The following is a 21,349-nucleotide window of genomic DNA, read 5'->3' on the forward strand; positions in this document are numbered from 1 at the left end:
ATCTATGGTTCCTCTTCTGTTCCTTTTATGCTATGAAAGGGCACTGTACACTGTATCTGTAGTATTTTGCAAAGCCTAGAAACCTAATGTACAACATGTTTATCAAATCTGAGCCTCTATCACTTTATTTTAACATTTTAAGTCTAACGAAAAGGTTTGGTAAAGTCCTTCCTTTTCCCACTTGTGTCAGTTCCTTGGGCCTCAGTGATGATATACTTGCTGCAGTAGTCATGTGTTGACACCATTGGGAAGGTTGGGAGATTACCCCCTTTTTTATGTTGTTGGAGCCAGTTCTTTTTGATCAGTGAGTGTCCCATAAGTTTGATCCTCATTGACATATCACTTATGTGTACAGAATAATCCTATAAGTTCTCCTTTTAGTATTGTGTGTGTATATATATATATATATGTATATAATATTACATCACCATAGAAGCACAAGAGCAGAAGTTTAAATGTTGTTCTTGTCGGTCCGGGAAGGAGATGATCATTCATTCCAGTTCTCTCTTCCTTGTTATGCTCCTTTTATTTATCTTTGGATTAGCTTTTTAAGTCCGGGCTTTAGTGCAGAGCAAAATAGTTTAAGATCCTCTCTGTCGGATAATTGCTAAAATGGCTGCATAACTGTTCTGTGTTCACATAAATACAGCTTCTTGTGTAGTTTGTTGTTATGACCAGTATCTGTGATCAACTTATTTCATAATACTATCTAATTACTGTATGTTGAATTGATTGGCCCGGAAAATATACTTTTGGGGAGAGAATTTCAGGATCTGCCTACCAGCATATCTACCCTATTAGGTAGATGTGTGATGGTAGGTTTCCTTTAAATGGCACAGGAAAGTATTGAACACACTTGTGTACTGAAGTATGAAATGAATAAGTGTCTTGATTTTTATGGCTTCTGTTTACTTGGAGCTTAACTGCAGCCACCACATATGGGCTCTGTCCTCTGGATCTATTCTTCCCGCTCTACATCACAGGAGTCAGACCCCCTGATATTAATGACCTATCCTCTTTATAGGTCAAATATATCACTGACCTCTTTTTCTTAAAATTTGATGGTATCCAACCCCTGGTATTTGATGGCGTACTTTTCCAGAATTCCGAGTAATTCCTCACTATTTTACGAAGCCCTGAGCTGTGAAGTGACAGCCAGCTTTGCTTTTCAGGAAATTACTAACTTAAATAAAACCAAAAAAAGTACCTCCAAACTGGTTTAGAGTGATGCTTTTTATGAATGTCATCATATTGGAGCCTTGACTACCTACCAGAGGCATTTTCATGGAGTAATCTAGGTAGTGCATGTATACAACAGCAATAACCCCTGTTATAGAATCATCATCAATTTTACTTGTATCACAGGCTTAAACACGACTTTTTTTGACTTTGTGCTGATGGTATCATCTCATTTATAATGCTGCATAGCTTCCCCTTTGGAGAAACAAGCATCCTGTCCCATCGTTCCCAGCATGGATTCACATCCATCATGGAAAATTAGAGTTTTGATGTTCTCCAGACATCAGGAAGACACTGTGCTGTTCCCTCATTTGTCCTTGTTTACATTCCTACCAGAAAGAACACATATGTGTTTGTGAGTTTCAGTTCAAGCCCATGGTTACCTCCCTACTACTTGTACACAGTGTAATGTAACTTTTTAGCTTTTCTTTTTTTTACCATTTTTTCTTTTTCTGTAAGATTTATCTATGCCACGTGTTACTACTGGCCCAGTGACTTCATGGGTGGCTCAGAAACATAGTGCCACATAAACCACCCTATGCCATGATAAGTGGTAAATCATATTCCACCCTATGCCTTGGTAAGTGGGTCAGATTGCTGCAAAACAGAACCTGAAAACAAATATCCAGACTTTTTTGTGTATATATCCACCTCACACCTTCCCAAATCTTTAGCCCCAGATCATTATACAAGCTCCTCTACAACTGTGGACACTGAAAATATCCCAAGAAAAAAGTTGGGAACGAGGAACATCAGGTTCTGTGGTCCAGGCAGGGCAACTGAATCTATATAATAATAAAAACTAAAAAAAAAAATGTATAGCAGAAAATAATGGGTGTTTTGGGGCATGTAAAGGTGAAATGGGGGGGATATAGCTCAATAAATATTGGCAGTCTGCTGCTTCACATAGGGTTTTTATTCTGCGATCTTGAGGCTGGTGGTGAAAAGACAACATATTTGCAGTGATGTAATTTTAGCTGTGGTTTAGTTTCCACCTCTATGTAATAATCTTACTAACTGTGCCAAGATATACACATTATCTAAAGCTGTTTAACTTGTTTGTTTGTTGATTTTTCGGTCTGAACACTTTAAGTATTTTTAGCTTTGGACGAATGACACCGTTTGGATAAACTCGACTGCAGGTGTCCAGATTGTTATGTGACTCAGTCTCTCCGCTTTGCTCAATACATCTATTTTTCTCTTGAAGCTTGTTTTCAGTCCAGAGATTTTAAAGGAGGTTTTGAGTTATTTTCTTGCACCTATCCTTGTCCCCCCACGCAAAGAGTTTGTTCTGCTTCTGTGAAATTGTTTTCTGGCAAGAAGCACTTCAGAATTAAAATTGTATAGGCAAAAAAAGGGCAATTCCACCTTCATATGTGATATCACTCGTTATCAAAGATGAGCTTTCTGTATTTGTAATCCGAAACTTCCTGCAATTTGCTCTCAAAAGATCCTTTTTTTTAGGCCCCTTTACACATCTCTAAAATCCGTCCAATTGTTAGAAACTATTGTTAATAATAATAATAATTTATTTACATAGCATACACAGAGCTTGCCAAATCGGTCCCTGTCCTCAATGGGACTCGTAATCTAATCAACCTACCAGTATGTTTTGGAGTGTGGGAGGACCTAGGAAAGGTAATTTTGGGGACTGGAGGTTGTGGATTGGATATATGGGGGTTAGCTCAGCAGCCACTGGAGAAGGATGAGAACGGAACAACTGCTGAATGAATGTGTTGCCGAGGTACCTGCCTACAATGCTGCTCCATTTACTGCCCACAGCAGGAGCTGCTGCTCACTGAAGGTGTTGGAGGTGTCCCGGCACCAGTACATCTGTAATGGGCAGTAGGATGCGTGAAGATCAAAAATGCCATTTTTGAGGAGCCCCAAACCTTCAGTCATTTGCTTTTCCTGCCTCATCCTCCACCTGCTGTTCCAGACAAAATCATACTCTTCCTGGTGTTTGGGCAACACCTGTGTAAAAAAAAAACCTTGGGGGCGATCAAAATGTTCGGTCAAAATTGACTGGCTTTCGGACATGGATTATGACAGACTTTGATTGTATCATGCAACGCCTGCCTGGAGTAGTCCACTGAGCTGAGGAGTCAGTACCAAAGCCAAACTTTTGACTCCAGCATTGCCAAAATGGTCCCTGACACGACAGCTCTGTTTTCCTGGTCCTCTGCTTTAAGATGAGTGCAGACATTCCTTCCCTGTGACTTTTTATCATATGATCTGTAGTGGAGGAGTTTCACAAATGACCATGTACATAAAGTTCAGCCACATTCGTCAACACCGCTGGCATCTGGTGTGGGAGTAGTGGCCCGGGAGAGAAGCTGAAGATAGGCCCACCCCTCGTGAATACACAGTACTGCTAGGTTGATCGGACCTCTAAGCACCTCCTGTGTTTCACAGCTTTTTGATATGTTCCAATAAAGCTGAACATTTTAAAGGAAACCTACCACTTGAAGTGGCAGGTTTCTGATGGAAATACCGGGCACCAGCTCAGGGTGAGCTGGTGCCGGAGCTTATTTTTGTTAGTGTTTTAAACCGCGGTATCGCTCTGTTGTTTTATTGAGCTGACAGGTCCTCTTGAAGTAACAGATAGGGTTGTGGTTGGTGTCGTTGCAAGGAACCTGTGGCATGCGTCCAGTTGTAATGGAACCACTGCTTATATGATAATTTTTTAATTTTACCTAGTAAATAAAACATTAAATAGATATCTATCTATCTGAGAAATGGCACAATATGGAGCTTTACTAAATCCACCCCCAGAATTGTTTGTATTGCTCATAAAACATCAGAAGACATTTGGATACACATGGCTCTAGTTGTAGAACTATTAGCACGTTAAATTTTGATATTCTGTTCACTAGTGGGTTAACTGGTAACGTGGCTAATTTCATTGTACTCTGTAGTTATCCAATCCCTCCATAATGCAGAAATATTGTCTGATGTAAATCTTATTACCAAAAGTTTGAGAATTGTACAAAGCACAATTGCGCATAAATTGGCTAGATCCAGTTGTGACACTTGATGTAGAATTTCTTGATGGTGCCAGCAGATGACCTAAATCAGGCAGTAAGTTTTCTTTGGGTTGTGACGGTGAAAGATTTGGAGGTGATCCGGGGAAATATTTTCTACAGACTGAAAGGTTCCAGCTTGGCTTTCAGGAGCTGGAAAATAGGGTTTGTATCCAAGACACATTCCCCATTTCACATGACTCTAAAGGATTTAAGTTTAGATTATCTTCAACTCACTTTGTTAAATTGTTCCTATTAAATGAAGACGAGTCAAGTTGTAGATTACAAAATATTTTATAGTATTGTGATCTCAGTGTGGTATTTTATTATGTACATGAGGGATGCAGTACTTGGTACAGGGAATTCTATAGTGGACTGTATATGGGTTCACTGGCTTTCAGATTGCTGCTTAGAAGTTCAGTCTATGGGACTAAGGTTTTTTTTTTTTTTTTTTTTGTTCTAGTGTTGACTATAGTAGTTCTTCATCATGTATAGCAATATTTGTTTGAAGAAAACCTGTCACCAGATTTTCCCCCCACTAAATTACCTGTACCGTCAGGTATGAAATATTGTTTCTAGAATTTCCACGGTTTCATGTTAAAGGGGTTGTACAGGAAGAGAAAAAGTCGATATATGGCTGGGGTGTATTTAAATAATAAAATCTTATACTCCCCTCTCTGTGCTCCCATTCTCCTGCATTGATGGCAGTTGCTGCCATTTAACTATTAAAAAAAAATCATCCACAAATGTAAATGAGATGAGTCCCTGAGAGATCTTCACCCTATCCTGGGCTCTGTAGCACCTAGAACCATGCTGGTATTATATTATAAAATAATCTTTTTGTTTTAAATCCTATCAAGCTCATGGTTGCATGTTATGGAGCAGGAGACACAGGCAGCTAAAGAAACAATATTGGAAATGATAGCTTCCGGTAAAGACCCACTTCCTTACGATCTTCAAATATCCTCAATGGGTAGCACTACAGCCTTGCAGCGCTGAGTTCAGGTCCCATCCAGGTCAACATGTGCAAAGAGTTTTGTATGTTCTCTCCATGTTTGCTTGGGTTTCCTCCAAAACATACTGGTAGGTTGATTAGATTGTGAGCCCCATAGAGACCGGGACGTATCCGGCAAGCTCTGTGTACTGCTGCGGAATTTGTGTGCACTATATAAATAAAGGAATAATTATTGTTAGCTCTGATAAAATGGAGCTGGAAAGATTGATTTTCATATGATAATCTGTGAAGGAAATCTACCACCAGGAGGAAGGATTGTAAAGCAAGCACACTTTGGGTACATTCGGTATGACCGACGTGTGCTGGAGAGGAGGAGGAGGAGGTGGTGACCCCTCCTCCCTCCATAGAAAACAGCGGCGTGCTGCCGCACACTCTGAAAAATATAGAGCATGCGCTCTTTTTGCAGTGTACGGCGCGGATCAGTGCACCGTATCGCCGCCATTGCCGTCTATGGGGACGTATATATGGCCGCAAATTTGCGGCCTCATGTATGTCCCCCCAGATGGCCGTGTGAATGAGCCCTTACATGCTGGTGTGTGATCTCTCCCAGGATCTGCTCTTCTTTAAGCTTCATCTAGCCTTTTTTTTCGGAAAAAAAAGGTCTTTTAAATTTTCAGCAAATGAACCTGAGGGGCTCCAGACTCCATTAAAGGAAACCTACCACATGATATGGTGGGTGTAAGATGGAAATACCGAGCACCAGCTCAGGGTGAGCTGGTGCCGGAGCTTATTTTTGTTAGTATCCTAAACCGCTGTATCGCGCGTTAAAACACTTTTTAAACTTTATAGCCGAAGCTGCTTCGGCACACGGTGGTACGCACTTGGCGCACCATGCGCGCGGCTCTTTCACTTCCTATGTAAGCGCACGCACGGTGCGCCGAGCGCATACCACCGTGCGCCGAAGAAGCTTCGGCTATAAAGTTTAAAAACTTTATAGGACACTAACAAAAATAAGCTCCGGCACCAGCTCACCCTGAGCTGGCGCTCGGTATTTCCATCTTACACCTACCATATCATGTGGTAGGTTTCCTTTAACACCTATGGAGCACGGTGACCCTCAGGCTCATTTTGAAGAATTTTTAAAAATAGCTTCTTATTTCCTTGTTTTTAAAAAAACAAAAAAAAAGCCTAAAGTAGAGCGGGTCGCACCAGTATGTCAGTGTGCTTGTTTTACAAGCCTTCATGCTGGTGGTAGATGTCCTTTAATTTATTCTCCTCTTTTCCTCTACCCCCTTTCTAGTCTCCACCAATACAGACAGATATTTTTCTTATTAGTTTATCCCTAATCACTATAGATCTATCTCTGAGACTTGGCATTGTCATCTATTAATGTCTGACTTCATCCTGCACTGCTGTCATGTATCATGAGTCACAAGTTCTGTCGGGTAACCATAGTTACTTGTGTCAGGATCTGCTCATTATCAACCATCTTCTACAGAGAGACCCGTACAGCTGGACATGAGCCACAATGTGTTGCTCTTCCAAATTTACACCTTTTGGATTTGGATTATACATTTTATTTGTTCACATTGTCTTTAGGTTTTCGAGTGCAAGTTTTTTTGAGTTCCTGTCCAGATTTGGAATAGGCAAGAATTAATGATGGAATATCTACGGACTCTAGTTCTAGTCAAGAATCCAAGATGTGGTGGCAAAGAGACAAATGAGTAAAGCCCTCGTGGGATGAATGAATGAATAATGAAAGCTTGATCTGGATGAGAATTTTGGTGTTGGAGAGCCCTATCCAAAGTACAGTTTTTTGATAGGCCACTTGGCACCGACATGGAGTCTACTTAATGACTACACTCCATCATGTAATTGCATCAGTTTTCAGAGCTGGTGTTTCAGCACAACCTCCCACCACCTTCTGTCATCTCCATTCCTATTACATGGTTTTCCATCCTCTTACACATTACAGCAGAATCACATATGGGCCTCAATAGCTGATAATGAAGAGCAAGAGGGTTTTTACCCTTTACAACTTAATTGTAAGCCAATATTATATATTCTTCCTCTCCATTTTAAGAGCCCAATTATTATTTTTGGAGTTTTCTTTGTAATTTTATAGATATTAAACGGAACCTGTCAATTAAACTATCTTTGAAAATTGCAATCATGCAGAGGTACAACTATCCCCATATTGGTTCTCCCATGTCTGTAGCTTCCTCTACCCCCACCTCTAGCTTCCTGATTGATAAGGAGATTGCCTACTCGTCAGTCAACACAGCTCTTCATAATTATATTTTTATTTGCCCCTCCCTCAAGAATGATGGAGCCGTTTTGTGAAGCGCAAAGGAGATATTCTGTCTCATTCACATCTCCGTCATGAAAGGTAGCTCTCTCAATCCTCCCTCAGGGTGCTCTTCAAATAGTGCTCTCTTAACCCCCGAAATCCTCCCCCCTCAGAAATTCTCTGTAGTGATCACACACAGCCAGCATCTCTCTTAACCCCCCCATTTACCCCTCCCCCAGGAATTCTCTTTAGCAAATTATACAATCAGCGTCTTTCTTTTACGGCGGAATGAGAAGTTTTTAATGGTTTAGAGTTGCAGCACACTCCTGTATCATAATACATTTAGCAGGATTACTAGACAGATCTTATTATCAATAACCTTGATTACTGAACAGGCCCCCAGAGCTGAAATTGGAGAGGTTCAGAGTTGCCCATTATGGAAAATGGCAAAAAGTTGTGCATTTTTGCACAAAGAAAACTACACCTCTGTGCTTACATAGTTTAGAAGGGGTTGCTGAAGAATTTGTGATGTGTGTTTTTAGGGCGCATATGTTGCATACGCATGCCTCCCATCCATTCCGGATTCGGCGGGACATTCAAGATTTCTGAGCATTGCCCCGGGCAGCCCCTCTCCCCCGCATTGTCCTGCCGCCTCCTGGTCCTGTACATTACATCTGAAGCATCGGGGTCAGGAGAGAATCGGGATTAGCCTCTGCTACCTTCTCGCGTGCTTCTATTCTCCTGCAATAGCTCTTCCCGTCGGTCGGCCACACCCTCTCCTGCTGTTCAGTCAAAGCCAGGAAAAGAGAATGTCAGACAGCTGTGGGGAACGAGGTAAGGTAGGCCACATTTTTCTAATTTTTTTTTTTTTTGTTTGTTTAATACCCACAACGGGCCATAATAAGCAGAGGCTGGTGGAAAGAAGTCCACAGGAGGCCACAAGTAGAGGAGAGGCTGGAGGGCAGGAGGCCACGGGTAGAGGAGGCCACAATATGAGGAAGGTTGGAGGATAATAATTCCTTATATAGTGCACACAGATTATGCAGCGCTGCACAGAGCTTGCCAAATCGGTCCCTGTCCCCAATAGGGCTCACAATCTAATCAACCTACCAGTGTGTTTTGGAATGTGGTAGGAAAATGGAGGAAACCCATGCAAACACAGAGAGAACATACAAACTCTTGGCAGATATTGACCCTGGAACTTGAACCGAGGTCCCCAGCGCTGCAAGTCTATAATGCTACCCATTAGGTCAATATTATACTAAGCTTGCGGGTGGGACAGGTGGATGTGGTTTATATAAAGGGGGAGGGACTTTTTGTCCCTCTTGCCATATCTCCCAATTTTTGGGGCAAGAGAAAAAGTTTTGGTACCCAAAAAAAAGATTTTTTTGCCCTTTTTGGGGTCTCATCCTGATTTTAAGATATTTTTGTTAATGGAAATGAACAGACAGACATACAAGTTGTCCCTAGACTCCCATATGAAATAAAATGTTTATGGCCTTCATACATTTTCACAAAGTGCAGGAAAAGCTCAGGAGGCTACAATTTATGGGTCGTTTGGATCCCGTTTTTGGAGTAAAAATTGTGTCTGTCGTCAGTTTCCAAAAAGCGAGATCTTGCCTGACAGGTCGATCTTCAGTGTGCAGCTTGCATCTTACATGTCTAGTCCTTGAGCCAAACGTCTTCTTTCCCCCAGGCATATTGTGTCCTTAGAGTAAACAAATGTTAATGACAGAAGAACCTGTTTCCGTACACCAAGTACAGTTCCTCTCTGTGGCTTATACTTGTTTAAGGTCTATTTTTCAGCAATATCCCTCCCCCTCTTACACTTTGTTTGGGGTCTCAGCTATTGTTATTTTTTACTTTTTTGTCAAATTGGGATCGCTTCAACAACACCAAGTTTAAGGCCTTGTTCAATAACCAAATAGACTTTTCCAGCTCGGGCGTCGTTCTTCCATGCCCGCATAGTATCTGACAAATGAAGTTCAGGCCAGTTGCTCTGAAGAGTCACAATTCTTGTTAGATGCTTTGGAGCGTCCTGCATAGATTGAGAAGCAAAATACTTGTAATCCCAGTTCTGAACTTTATGGGTGTGCCCATGGCGGGCAGTATCTGAGCCCTGACAACCTTTGCAAAATATGCATTTTGGAATAAGTATATACCTTTTTACATATGTATTCTACCATCAAAATCAAGCCTCGATAAACCAGGCAAAGTTCATAAATTCTTCCGAAGTCAAAGGCTGTTACTGTCTCAACCTGCCCCTTTATTCATTCCTCCCTCTGCCTGTTTTAAAAGGGATCTACCATTTTGTTTTTATGCATTGTGATCCAAACATACCTTGAGTGCTGTAGTGACAGAGGCAGAAACAGATCTTGTTTGATCCCTGAAGCAAGTGGTTTTGCTCAAAAACTATAATAAAATTCAGGTTCTTGGGAAAGCTGGGTGCCGAACATAAACACTTGACTTCCACATACACAGGAGCTGCCTGAACTGTCCAGACAGGACTAATCAACCTGAGCTGGCTGACTCCTACACAGCAGCTGGGGGATGGTGCAGCGATTTGATTGCTTCTGCAGGGGCAACACAGTGATGACATGTCCTGCCCAGCATAAGCAGAGAATAAGGCTGAATCGGTGCATTATTAGGGTGAGGAGAACACCAGGGCAGTCACAGCAAAACCACTTAGCTCAGGGATTAAACAGGATACATTCCAGCATCGGTGTAGCTACAGCATTCTCAAGGTATGGTTTGGTTCAGAATGCATAAAAACAAATGGTATATTTCCTTTAATCTCTTTGCAGTGCAGGATTTTTCAGCACACGTTAGGAGAGGGAAGTGCTTCTTCCACACTATAACAGCCTGTGAATTTGCAGTATAGAGAGGCTCTGGGAACTGCCCCATTAGCCTTTTGGGCTCATTAGCATCATTTTAAAAGATGATTTTAGAAGGGAGGAGGTCATGAATAAAAAATATAGATGATTACCACAGGCACAGTGCCTGGATCTGAGTCCAGGTCCCTGGTTTATTATGCTTGATTTTGTGGGTAAATTTTTAATTTTTTTTTTAAAAAAAACGAAATCTACCATCAAAGTTTTCCATACATTGTATTCCTTCTAACCTGTGCCAAATATGAGATTGAGAAACAGCCTTGGGTCTTCGATGATGTCATGGGAAGCAACTTTTGCCAAGATGGCGCCACCATCTTTTTGAAGCCACCAGCAAAGATGGACAGGTGAACCGGGTTGGGTGAAGTGTTTGCTGCAATATACAGCAATGACTTACTGGCTATGGAGAGGGGTCAGCCCGTGAACTCTATCCAAGCACTCGCAGCAGACGTGTGCCCTACTATTACGGCGCATGTCGGGAAGGGGTTAGTACTTTGAACAAAAGTCATTATTACAGTATTAAAACATAGCCTGTATGGTGAATTTAGTTGCATGCATTTCTTGTGTGGATTTGGTATAGTAAAGTACTCTTTATATCCTAGAGCAGTGATGGCGAACCTATGGCACGGGTGCCAGAGGTGGCACTCAGAGCCATTTCTTTGGGCACTCAGGTTATCACCCCAGGACAGTGTTCACCAGACAGGAACAAATCCACCAAATCTCTCTGCAGTCCCAAGCAACTTTAGAGATGCTGCTCTAAGCGCTATTTTTAAGCAACACTTCATTGGCTGTTTGGAGCTGCGGGAAAAGGGAGAATGTGTGGACAGGGCTGCGGTATCTTTTTGAGGTCCCCCTGCTGGACCCTTCATTCTTCCTCTACAGAGAGACCCTGGAGAGAAGCTACAATCTCCGAGTCTGAATTTGCCCTCTTTCTTTCAACTGTATTGGTGTCCTCAGGGGGCTGATACGATTGAATGATGTTGAAGAACAGGTAGCAATACGTTACTGTATGAAATGCCATGTTGGCACTTCACGGTAAATAAGTGGATTTTGGTTGTAGCTTGGGCACTCGGTCTCTAAAAGGTTCGCCATCACTGTCCTAGAGGTTCTGTAGGTTCCTTATGAACTGTGTGCTTTTAGTTCCTTACATAGATTTTCTAAAGCTTGACTATCGTTCTATAGAACCAGTTGAGAGCTTCCTTGGCTGTGTGTTTTAGGGTAGATAGCAGCATTTTTTATTTATTTATTTTATATGTATATATTTTTTAAATCTAATGTCAGAAGAAACTAATGGAACTTGTAACTTGCACCACATGTTTTCCCTGTACATGATGCAAAACACGTGGTGCTTGTTATAGATTGCATCTGCATTTCACAGGAAATGCATTCAATCTTCACAAACCCCTCCCCACTCCAGTTGTTTTGCGTTTCAAAACTCATTGCAGGCGGAATGTGTGACCGCACCCACAACAATTAAATGCCTGTATGTATAACACTGGTGACGGGTTCCGTTCTTGGTTGCGTTCCTCATCACAGGGTCACCTTCTGCCGCTGTGTCTGGGCATGCTTCAGCTCCCTTAGGGTGCAGGCGGCACCTCTCTTAAAGCAGCAGGGCGTTTCCTAGCTAGGCTGTCCCAGCCTATTGACATGCGCCTCTAGCCATATAGCCCAGCATGCTGTGTTCTCCGTGCCTGAGCGAAGGTTCCTAGCTTGCTAGTCCTGCTGTATGGAGTTTGGTTTGATTTGTTGTGCTGTGTGTGCCCCGGCCTGTTCTCTGACTCCGTTCCTGTTCTGTGCTTCCTGGTATCCGACCCCGGCTTGTTTCGTGATCCTGCTCTGCCTGCCACGACCTTGTGCCTGTTCCTGACTCTGTACGCTACCTGCTTCGACTTCGGACTGACTTTGACTACCCGATCTGCTTGACCCCCTGGTACCATGTACCGGTGTCCCTGTGTCCACTGGACCAGCTGCTATGTATACTGGGACCACCACAAGAGGTAACAGCCTTGGGATCTCTCCACAGTGAAGTCCAGATCTCTGTATAAGTAAAACAGTGAATAGCGGAGAGGTCCAGGTGTGTGTGTGGCCCAGTCAAACCAGTTATATGGCACAGAGGGTGCACAAACCGCTGCTTGTTGCAGTATGTTTGTCTGATGTCTGTAAACAACGGTGATGATAAATACAGGGCATTCTAGTATTATACTACAAAGTGAAAGAAGTTTACCTGATTTTCACTCTGTTTCACTTTACATCAGTTGTCATCTGCTGGAAACGGCAGTTTATGCAGAAAGATTTTTCAGAGTATTTTTTTTTTTAAGCGTGTGGTGTTTTTTCTTAATATATTGGTGCACTTTTTTTTCAGAGACTCACAATATTGTAATCCTCTCCATGTGATTGAATCCTTCTCTTTTTCCTGCAGCTCTGTCCTCTGCAAAAAGGAAATTTGCTGGTTCCCTGAATGAATTCAAATTCCGATGCATTGGTGATGCGGAAACTGATGATGAAATCTGCATTGGTAAGACCCGTGTGTGTGTGATGCCTCTCCCTCCTCTCCAAACTGTGTATAGCACAGCCGCTGTCCATGGTGTGTTTTTCCTTAGTGGGCAATGATGACACATCTCTTCTGGGATGACGTCTTCTGGTGAATACATGAAGCAGACATGTATAGTTTTATGAGACAATATTCAGTCTGAGGACAGATCCTTATAGGCGGGTCAGTTAGCTATATGTCCATTTTGCTTCCGTGGTGTGTTTGTTTTTTGTTTTTTTTTGCAGACCCATACACTTCTATTGCCTTAAGTGATTCTTAAGCGTGAAAAAAAATAGTCCAGGGTCTGAAATTTTTTTTCATTGATCACTGGAGGCAAATGGACATGTGAAACTGGTTCCCACTAAAAGCTGACTGAACAGAAATGTGTTTTTTTTCCACATTAGGGGAGATTTATCAAAGCTTCCTTTTTTGTACAAGCCTTGAAAGTCACAATTCCTGCTGCATATCCATGAATTGCGACTATTTTCCCCCCCTTACTTTGACTGGAAAATCGTGGATGGCATACGAAGATAAAAACAGATAATTTCATTTTATTTTGGATATACATAGTAACAGGTTTCCTATAAGAGACATAAGGGTTGAAGTCTACCCTGCATCTTTAGGGTTAAGGCTTTTGGTTGTAATAGTTGTCGTATTGGAGCAGTGAGTGTGCTGACACATGCAGGAAGTTATCAGTGCGGCTGCCGTATGCTGTATTGTTTTTATTTCCTCTCTCTTTTGCCTTTTCAGCCAGGTCTTTGCAGGAATTTGCTGCTGTATTGGGGAATCTTGAAGATGAGCGGATGCGAATGGTAAGTTGTCGGTGCCCAAAGTGATAAACACCTGCTTAAAGTGTACAGTGTTTATCTGTTTGTGATGTGCAGGATGAGATTCCTGTGATCCTATTATTATGTGTAATATTGGTAAACATGGCAGGTGTATACCTATATACTGGGAACAGAGTGCGTTCATATGGACCACCAATATCATATCACATCATGATCAGAGAGAGTTCTACCACAAAGACCTTTGCCAATCAGCAAGTTGTCCCTTTTTGGGTGCTCAGATTCATCAGGAATATGATGCTGGCTTTCTAAAATAATCAGTTGTATTATGTGGTGCGTTTTAAAGGGGTTGTCCCAAGTGTGATATTTCCATCATTCCCATACAATTGAATGAAGAGGCAAGGAGCGATGCTTGACCTACCGCTTCCCCAATAAGTGAGAACGAGATTCCTGTTCTATGAAGAGCTTGGCTCCTCGCCCTCTTATAAGAAATGGACCTTTCACTGACTTCTATACACACACTTTGGGTTCCGTCTTTCCTCAGTTTGTTGACAAATACAATGTTTCCAATTAGATCCAAATAAATTGAACTTGCTTTTATCACTAAAATAAACTGGATCACTTCTTCTCTGTCCACACAACTTGCTCCTCAGCAAAGATTGGTCTAGCATTTTGTTTCTCTCAGCTAATGAGAAGTTTGGTCACTACAGAGTGGGCTTTCAGTCCACTTGTTCTTAAACTTCATGACACACACTATTACGAGGCCGATCCGAACTTGAGAGAAATTCCAGCAGCCGTGTTCAAACAATAACCCATGGAGTTTCTTTGCATTATCCTTTCTCTTTTTGCATCTATCTTTCTTGGAGAACTTGAATGAGTTTCATGTTGTAAAGACACAATATTTCAAGAAATCACAGGCTTTGAACAACCAACTTTTCTTGCTGTGGCTGATGAGGTCAACCCTTTGGCCTTTATCTGGAGAACCTGCTGCTGGAGGGTTTCAGTCACTTTGGAATGACGCGCTATTTTTGCAAGGTCCATGCAAACTGGAAAGTTGGGTGCCAGTTAAATGGGGTTTGTCAGAATATTATGGAAATTCACACCAGGTGCCAGATTAACAGCAATAACTTTTAGGTATATGAAAGTGTTCTCTTATTTTGATCAGTGTCTTTTACATTTTATTCTGTATTACATTGAACACCCACTAAGTAATGGTAGTATTGGGTGTACTTCTACTTTCTTTTACCACATTTAAACCCACGAGCAAGTTTGTTCTGATGAAACTTCCTCCGTTAGCTTGTAGGATTTCTGGGACCGTACTTGAATCACTTATCGGACATGCTGAGATCTGTTCTATGATTCTAGGTTCAATCTGATTTATCTCACAAGCATGTGGAGAGAGTTTCTTAGACAGGCTTTATAGACCAGGAGTAAAAATTATGTCCTGCTAGAATAGCACAGTGACCTTCAGTTACCATTAAGTAACTTTTTTTTTTTCATTTTAATTGATGTATTTGCAGATTGAAAATGCCGGAGAAGTTCTCATTACTCCTCTTGAAAAATTTCGGAAAGAGCAGATTGGTGCAGCAAAGGTAATAAATACCAAGTTGATGTTCAATAATAAATACTGCCTCTAAATATTAGTGTAATTACATACTTGTTCTAGGATGGGGTATATGGTGCTGATTTTCACATACACTATGATCTACTTTCCCAAAATATGCTTAAACACTTACCCCCCCCCCCCTACACTGTGGTAAAGCTTTACTAGACAGGGTAACACTGTAGACGATTTTTCTTGCTGCAAATGGTTTCTCTTAACAGTTATGTATAGGTTATTAGTCTGCTTTGATGTGCTTGGAGGACAACCCTGGGATTACCGCTGTATAGAGCAGTTAAGTACCTGCTTTTATAATGGTATTGTGGATCTCAGACTATCTCTGGGTTACGTACAATATAAGTTCCATAGGTTTGTTCTTAAGTTGAATTTGTTTGTAAGTCGGAACTGTATATTTTAACATTGTAGCCCCAGACAACATTTTATTTACCCCAGTGAAAATTGGAGTAAATTTGTTTACTGTAATGGGACCAAAGATCATCAATAAAGCTTCATTACAGACACCTTACAGCTGATTATTACAGCCGGAGACTATAGTAAAGCATCCAGAGAGCTTCACCTGAGGTCACAGTGGTCAGAGGTGTCAGTCTGTAACTAGGGATCATCTGTAAGTCGGGTGTCCTTAAGAGGTGACAAATCCGAATTAAAATTAAGTTTAAAACCACAGTACAGGCGGTCCCCTACTTAAGGACACCCGACTTACAGACAACCCATAGTTACAGACGGACCCCTCTGCCCACTGTGACCTCTGGTGAAGCTCTCTTGATGCTTTACTATAGTCCCAGACTGCAATGATCAGCTGTAAGATGTCTGTAATGAAGCTTTATTGATAATCTTTGTTCCAATTACACCAAAAATTTTGAAACTCCAATTGTCACTGGGGCAAAAGAAAAAAAATTGTCTAGAACTTCCATTATAAAATATACAGTTTCGACTTACATACAAATTCAACTTAAGAACAAACCTCCAGACCCTATCTTGTATGTAACCCGGGGACTGCCTGTACAGGCAGTTCCCTACTTATGTCCTTGAAAATTCTTTCTAATTTTTTCAGGAGGTGAAAAAGAAATATGACAAGGAGACTGAGAAATACTGCAGTGTTCTTGAAAAACACATGAACCTGTCTTCCAGGAAGAAGGAGGTGCATCTGCATGAGGTGAGCACAGATCTAGCATCTTCGTGTTGTAAAGAGAGAGAAATATTAACCTTCTAACTCACTTGATCTAACATTAAAACCCAATTTCCCAAGTCCATGATGATGAAATTTACTCTAAATTTTCTTTTTTTTTCTAGTCAAATTCCCCCCCCCCAAAAAAAACTAAAAAAAAAACCTAAAAACAACAAACAAACACTTTCTCTTACTCAGCTGTAACACTATTCAGGCCGGTTTGCTGTAAACACAGGCCGTCCACATTATTTGATAGTTCCGCACACTCTTAAGTAAATCCGGTGACACAGTTGCACCTTTTTTTTTTTTTTCTCCTCTTGGTGTACTTTGCTTTATGCTGCTGTGACACAATTGTGTTGAATCACAGTATTAAAGATGCCACAAACCATGAACACACACCAACTTGCCCCTTTAGGTGCACAGTTTTCTAAAGTATCGGACAAAATGCAACCGTGACACAATTGTGGCACAAACACTTTATAAATACAAGGGCAAGCACCAAAGACCGTTTTATTTTTAGTGCAAACTTCGACAAAAAACTGGCACAGACACAATAATATATCTGACCCATTGTATGCAATGGGATTTGTCAGACTTCCGTATTTTTTTTTCAAGCACACACCTGCTTTTTATTTTTTTGATCGTTAATGATCATATCGCACGTGAAAAACGGCCAATACAAGTCTAACAAGACACATAAAAAGTACTTTGCACTCTGTTGTGATCTGCAACAGAAATTTGAAAGGGCCTTACACCACGCTCCAAAAACATACTGGTAGATTGCTTAGATTGTGAGCCCCATTATGCAAGCTCTGCGTAATCTGTGTGCGCTATATAAAGGAATCATTATAAATTATTGTTATACCTCACCAGAACAGAAATGTAATGTGCATGTGAGATTTCGGATTATTCATGTAATACATTCAATTGAATGACCAGGTAAAAAGAGGGCAATACAGAAGCTACAGAACTTGTTGGGCAAACAGTGAAGTTTCAGAAGGGCGAGTTTATAGAAAGAAACTCCTGTGGGGAAGGTTTATCATATGCCGGTTCCCTTGCACAGGCGTATGATCGCAGCCTCCTTATCGCTCCGGATAAATCACGAGCCTTAGGCCTCATGATGTATCTGGCGGGTGCTGTGGCCAGCAAGCAAAACGACACTAGGTCGTACCTGGCTTAAAATCCAGTAAAGTTTTTTTGCAAAAGAACACAGGCAAGGGGTGGGAACATGGTGTGGAGGTGGCGAATTTGCGCCTCTGTGCAAGAATTTGCGATTATTCCACGGCTTCCACGCCAGAACTAGCGGGGAATAAAAGAAACGCAATGTATGGGGGAAAAAAATTACAATTATTTATAAAAATAAATATTATTTATTTTCTAAAATAGACATGCAAGGTGAGGTCATTTTTCCAGCTCCACATTTGGGTGAATTTATTTTTATTTATTTTTTTTTTTTTAATTTTATCTGGCACCAACAATAGCTCATTGTTCCATCTATAGAAGAGGAACACAAAAAATGTATCTTCAGAAAATCTGAGCTGTGCCATCGATATTGAAAGATTTCAAGTTGTCTGCATATAACTTGATTATCTCTGTATAAACCTATACTATTCGTCCCATTTTACGGTTGTGACTATAAGTCGAGTTGTGTGACCTCATCTCATGCGTTGTTTCTATGGATGCACAATCCAAGCTCTCATCTCTGGGGAACTACATGGTAAGGATGAGTCACACTTCTCTGCTGCTTGAAGCTGCGCATTTGTGGTATCAGTTCTTTGTAGAACAAACATATTAAGGGTGTAACAATCAGAATCCAGCTAGAATGATCAACACTATTCTTCATGGCAGAAGGGATTGTGTTCTGTGTTGGAAAGTGTGAGAAATTCTCATACTGAGCTCTAACGCCCTCCGGTGGTCTCTTTGGAAAAGTACAGGAATAGTGCAAATGTCCATGAGGTATCCTTCCTTCATTTTGCTTGCTGTAGGACCTCGTAATACACAAATCAGCTGGTTGTGTGTCAAAATAAAAGTCATTGCTGTACCAATTTTATTTTCTATGCAGATTATTAAATATGGCTGGTGCTAATAACTTTTTCATACGTTAGTGTACGGAGCTTCCCTCATTGTAATTTTTTGCGAGATGAGAATTTTTTCGTCGCTACCATTTCGAGAACGGTACAGCCTTTTGATCATTTTTTTAATTCCATTTTTTTTATATGTTGCAAAATGGAGAAAAAGTAGAATTTTGAACTTTTGGGCACTATTTTCCATGGGTTTAAATGCTGGGAATAAATGTCATTATATTTTGATGGGTATTGCTGGGTCCCATAATGTCTAACATCTTTAGGATATTTGAATTTATTTATTTTTTTTTACTTTAACTATTTTTCATACCCCCTGGGGACGCTGCCGTTTTGCTGCTGCCAGTAGCTTCACCGGCACCAATCAAATGGTTAACACCTGCAAGATGCAGCCAATGCCTACCTTGTATGTAGCGGATTCAGCCGTGAGCCCTCTTCATACACCCACAGCCGACATGTGACGCACTAATAGAAGAAGTTGGAGAGCAGCTATTGGTTGCAGGCGCATGTAGCTTAATATCTTTTAAATTATTGCTCAGCAGTGTCAAAGTAGCCTCGAAAACATTACTCTACTACATTTTGCTCATAGTCACCCAATAGTTTGAACCATAGGATATTGGGATCTTTTACAGAAGTAAAGATAACATTGGTCATTCCAAACTTGGCTTCCAACTAACATCTTACCCATCCTGATGCAGGCTTTATAACAGCAATAAACAGATTTAAACATAGGCTTTTAGCCAGAGGTCTTTCTCCTGATATGTTTTTTGTTTTGTGGGCGACCATGTAGTTTATCGATTTATTGTCAAATTATTTTGGATCTTTATTAGCACTGATCTAGAGATACCAGTGTGCGGTGCCATTGGCAGACATGCTGTTAGTGAGCTAATACCACCTGTTAGTCTCCGCTGGGAATGTAACAAACCCTAACCCCTACAGTACAGAAGATCTAATCCCTGTAATGTTATTGGCAGAGATCCTGCATTCCTCATTACTGGTGTATATTCCATTGAGCACAACAACGCATTGTCTTCCTCCTGTGAACATACTACATGATCTATTGGCATTTAATAGTGGTTTATTTCTGTGGCGGGTGTGTCTGTATCCAGCCAGGTGTAAGGACGGGGATTTCCTAGAAGTGACTACATTTTCAGGTCCTGTGATTGCTGAAATCACAGAACTGGACTTATTATTTGTTTGTCATGATGTGGCTTTCCAATATTGGTTAATGCTCCATTGGGTAAGCTAGAATGTAGAGGGGTTGTCCACTTTCAGCAAATCATTCATATTGTTTGTGTAAGGAAAAGTTCTACAATTTTCCAATATACTTTCTGTATCAATTCCTATGGGTGCGTTCCCACGTTCGATTTTTCAGATGCAGTTTTTGAAGCCAAAAACAGGTGTGGATCATGATAAGTGAGAACATTTGGAGCTGCTACTCCTCCTAGTTTTCTCACTCCACTGCATCAGAAAAACTAAATGTGTGAACACCCCCTTACACAGAACACAAACTTTTCTAGATCTCTACTTTATGTCCCTCTATAGAAAGCTTCCATGTTTACTTCCTTAGGATAAAGATCTGTCCATGGTCTTGTGATGGACATACAGGTGCACCAGGCGACATTACGACGGAGAGAAATCGGAGCCTCGTGTGATGCGTCTGCGTGTCCATCACAAGACCAGGGACAGATTTCTTTCCACTAGAAGTAGACAATGATGCTTTCTAGAGAGGGACATTAAGTAGAGATCTAGAAAACTGTGACAAATCAATTGAGAAAATGTATTGGAAAATTGTACAACTTCCCATAACACAAGCAATATCAATTTTCTGCTGTAAGTTGACAACCCCTTTAAAGGTCACATGTTTCCCAAGGGTGGAGGGGAACTGCTCCTTTCCAGCCCCTCCCAAAAGGCAACTGCCTAGTCACACAGCAGATGCTAATATAACATATCTTTTTTTTCTGTAAAACCAATTTTTAATACAAAAACACTTTGGCAGTGTATGTACTATGCTCTGTGGAGACTGGGGGAGTGCTAAAAATGGGTCTCCTGGTGACAGGTTCCCTTTAAGTACTGTGCAAAACACCTGCCAAGATCAAAAGCTTACAATGGAGGCTGCCACTAGGAGATTTTCGGCCCCTGACTGACAAGATTTTTGGGGGCCCTCCCAAACTTTCCCATCATGTAGTATTATGCCACATTGCATAAAGCACAAAATGCATTAACAATGCATATACAGTATATACTGTTTGTAGCGCAGCCGTCGCAGCACTTGCCCCCCCCCCCCCCCCCCCCCCCCCCACCTCCCAGTAGACTGGGAGCTGCCACAGCAAAGCACTTCCTGTGACTGGCTCTTCTTCGCTCCAGCTCCTAGGTCTTCCTTATGACCTAGGAACCGACGCTGTTGTTGCTAAGGCGATGGTGCTTGAGTCATAGAGAGGGGTGGACACCAGCAGCTCGGTTCCATCTAGTGGCTGGGTTCGGGATTGCAGTTTGCCGTTTCACCCTTTAGAAGTGACCCTGCTTACAATAAGGCTGCATTCACACTACCGTATAGAGGACGTTTGTACGGGCGCAAGCTTGCCGCCGTACATGCGTCCCCCATAGACTGCAATGGCCACACGGGGCGATGCGTTGCTGCACACGTGCGGCACCGCTCCGTAGACAGGAAAGAGATAGGACATGCCTTATCTTTTCCCCGTGTTATGGTCTGTACACTGATGCATTGCTCCCCTCCTCCTCTCCATGGCTCCGGAGGTATGCCCGCCGCCA

At 41.6% G+C, this 21,349-nt stretch overlaps 1 protein-coding gene across 4 annotated transcripts in view; it reads left to right on the top strand.

The window, feature by feature from the left end:
- The window catches only part of ARHGAP26 (Rho GTPase activating protein 26), a 202,397-nt gene that overhangs the window by 34,610 nt on the left and 146,438 nt on the right, over positions 1-21,349 (top strand). For all 4 annotated transcript variants that reach the window (XM_072146118.1, XM_072146119.1, XM_072146117.1 and 1 more), the window contains exons 2-5: positions 12,815-12,910; positions 13,676-13,737; positions 15,231-15,302; positions 16,383-16,484. In XM_072146118.1, the coding sequence (XP_072002219.1) occupies positions 12,815-12,910; positions 13,676-13,737; positions 15,231-15,302; positions 16,383-16,484 (332 nt within the window). The remainder of the gene's footprint in view (positions 1-12,814; positions 12,911-13,675; positions 13,738-15,230; positions 15,303-16,382; positions 16,485-21,349) is intronic.

The sequence above is a fragment of the Engystomops pustulosus genome, chromosome 4 (genome assembly GCF_040894005.1).
Source record: "Engystomops pustulosus chromosome 4, aEngPut4.maternal, whole genome shotgun sequence".
Lineage (NCBI taxonomy): Eukaryota > Metazoa > Chordata > Amphibia > Anura > Leptodactylidae > Engystomops > Engystomops pustulosus.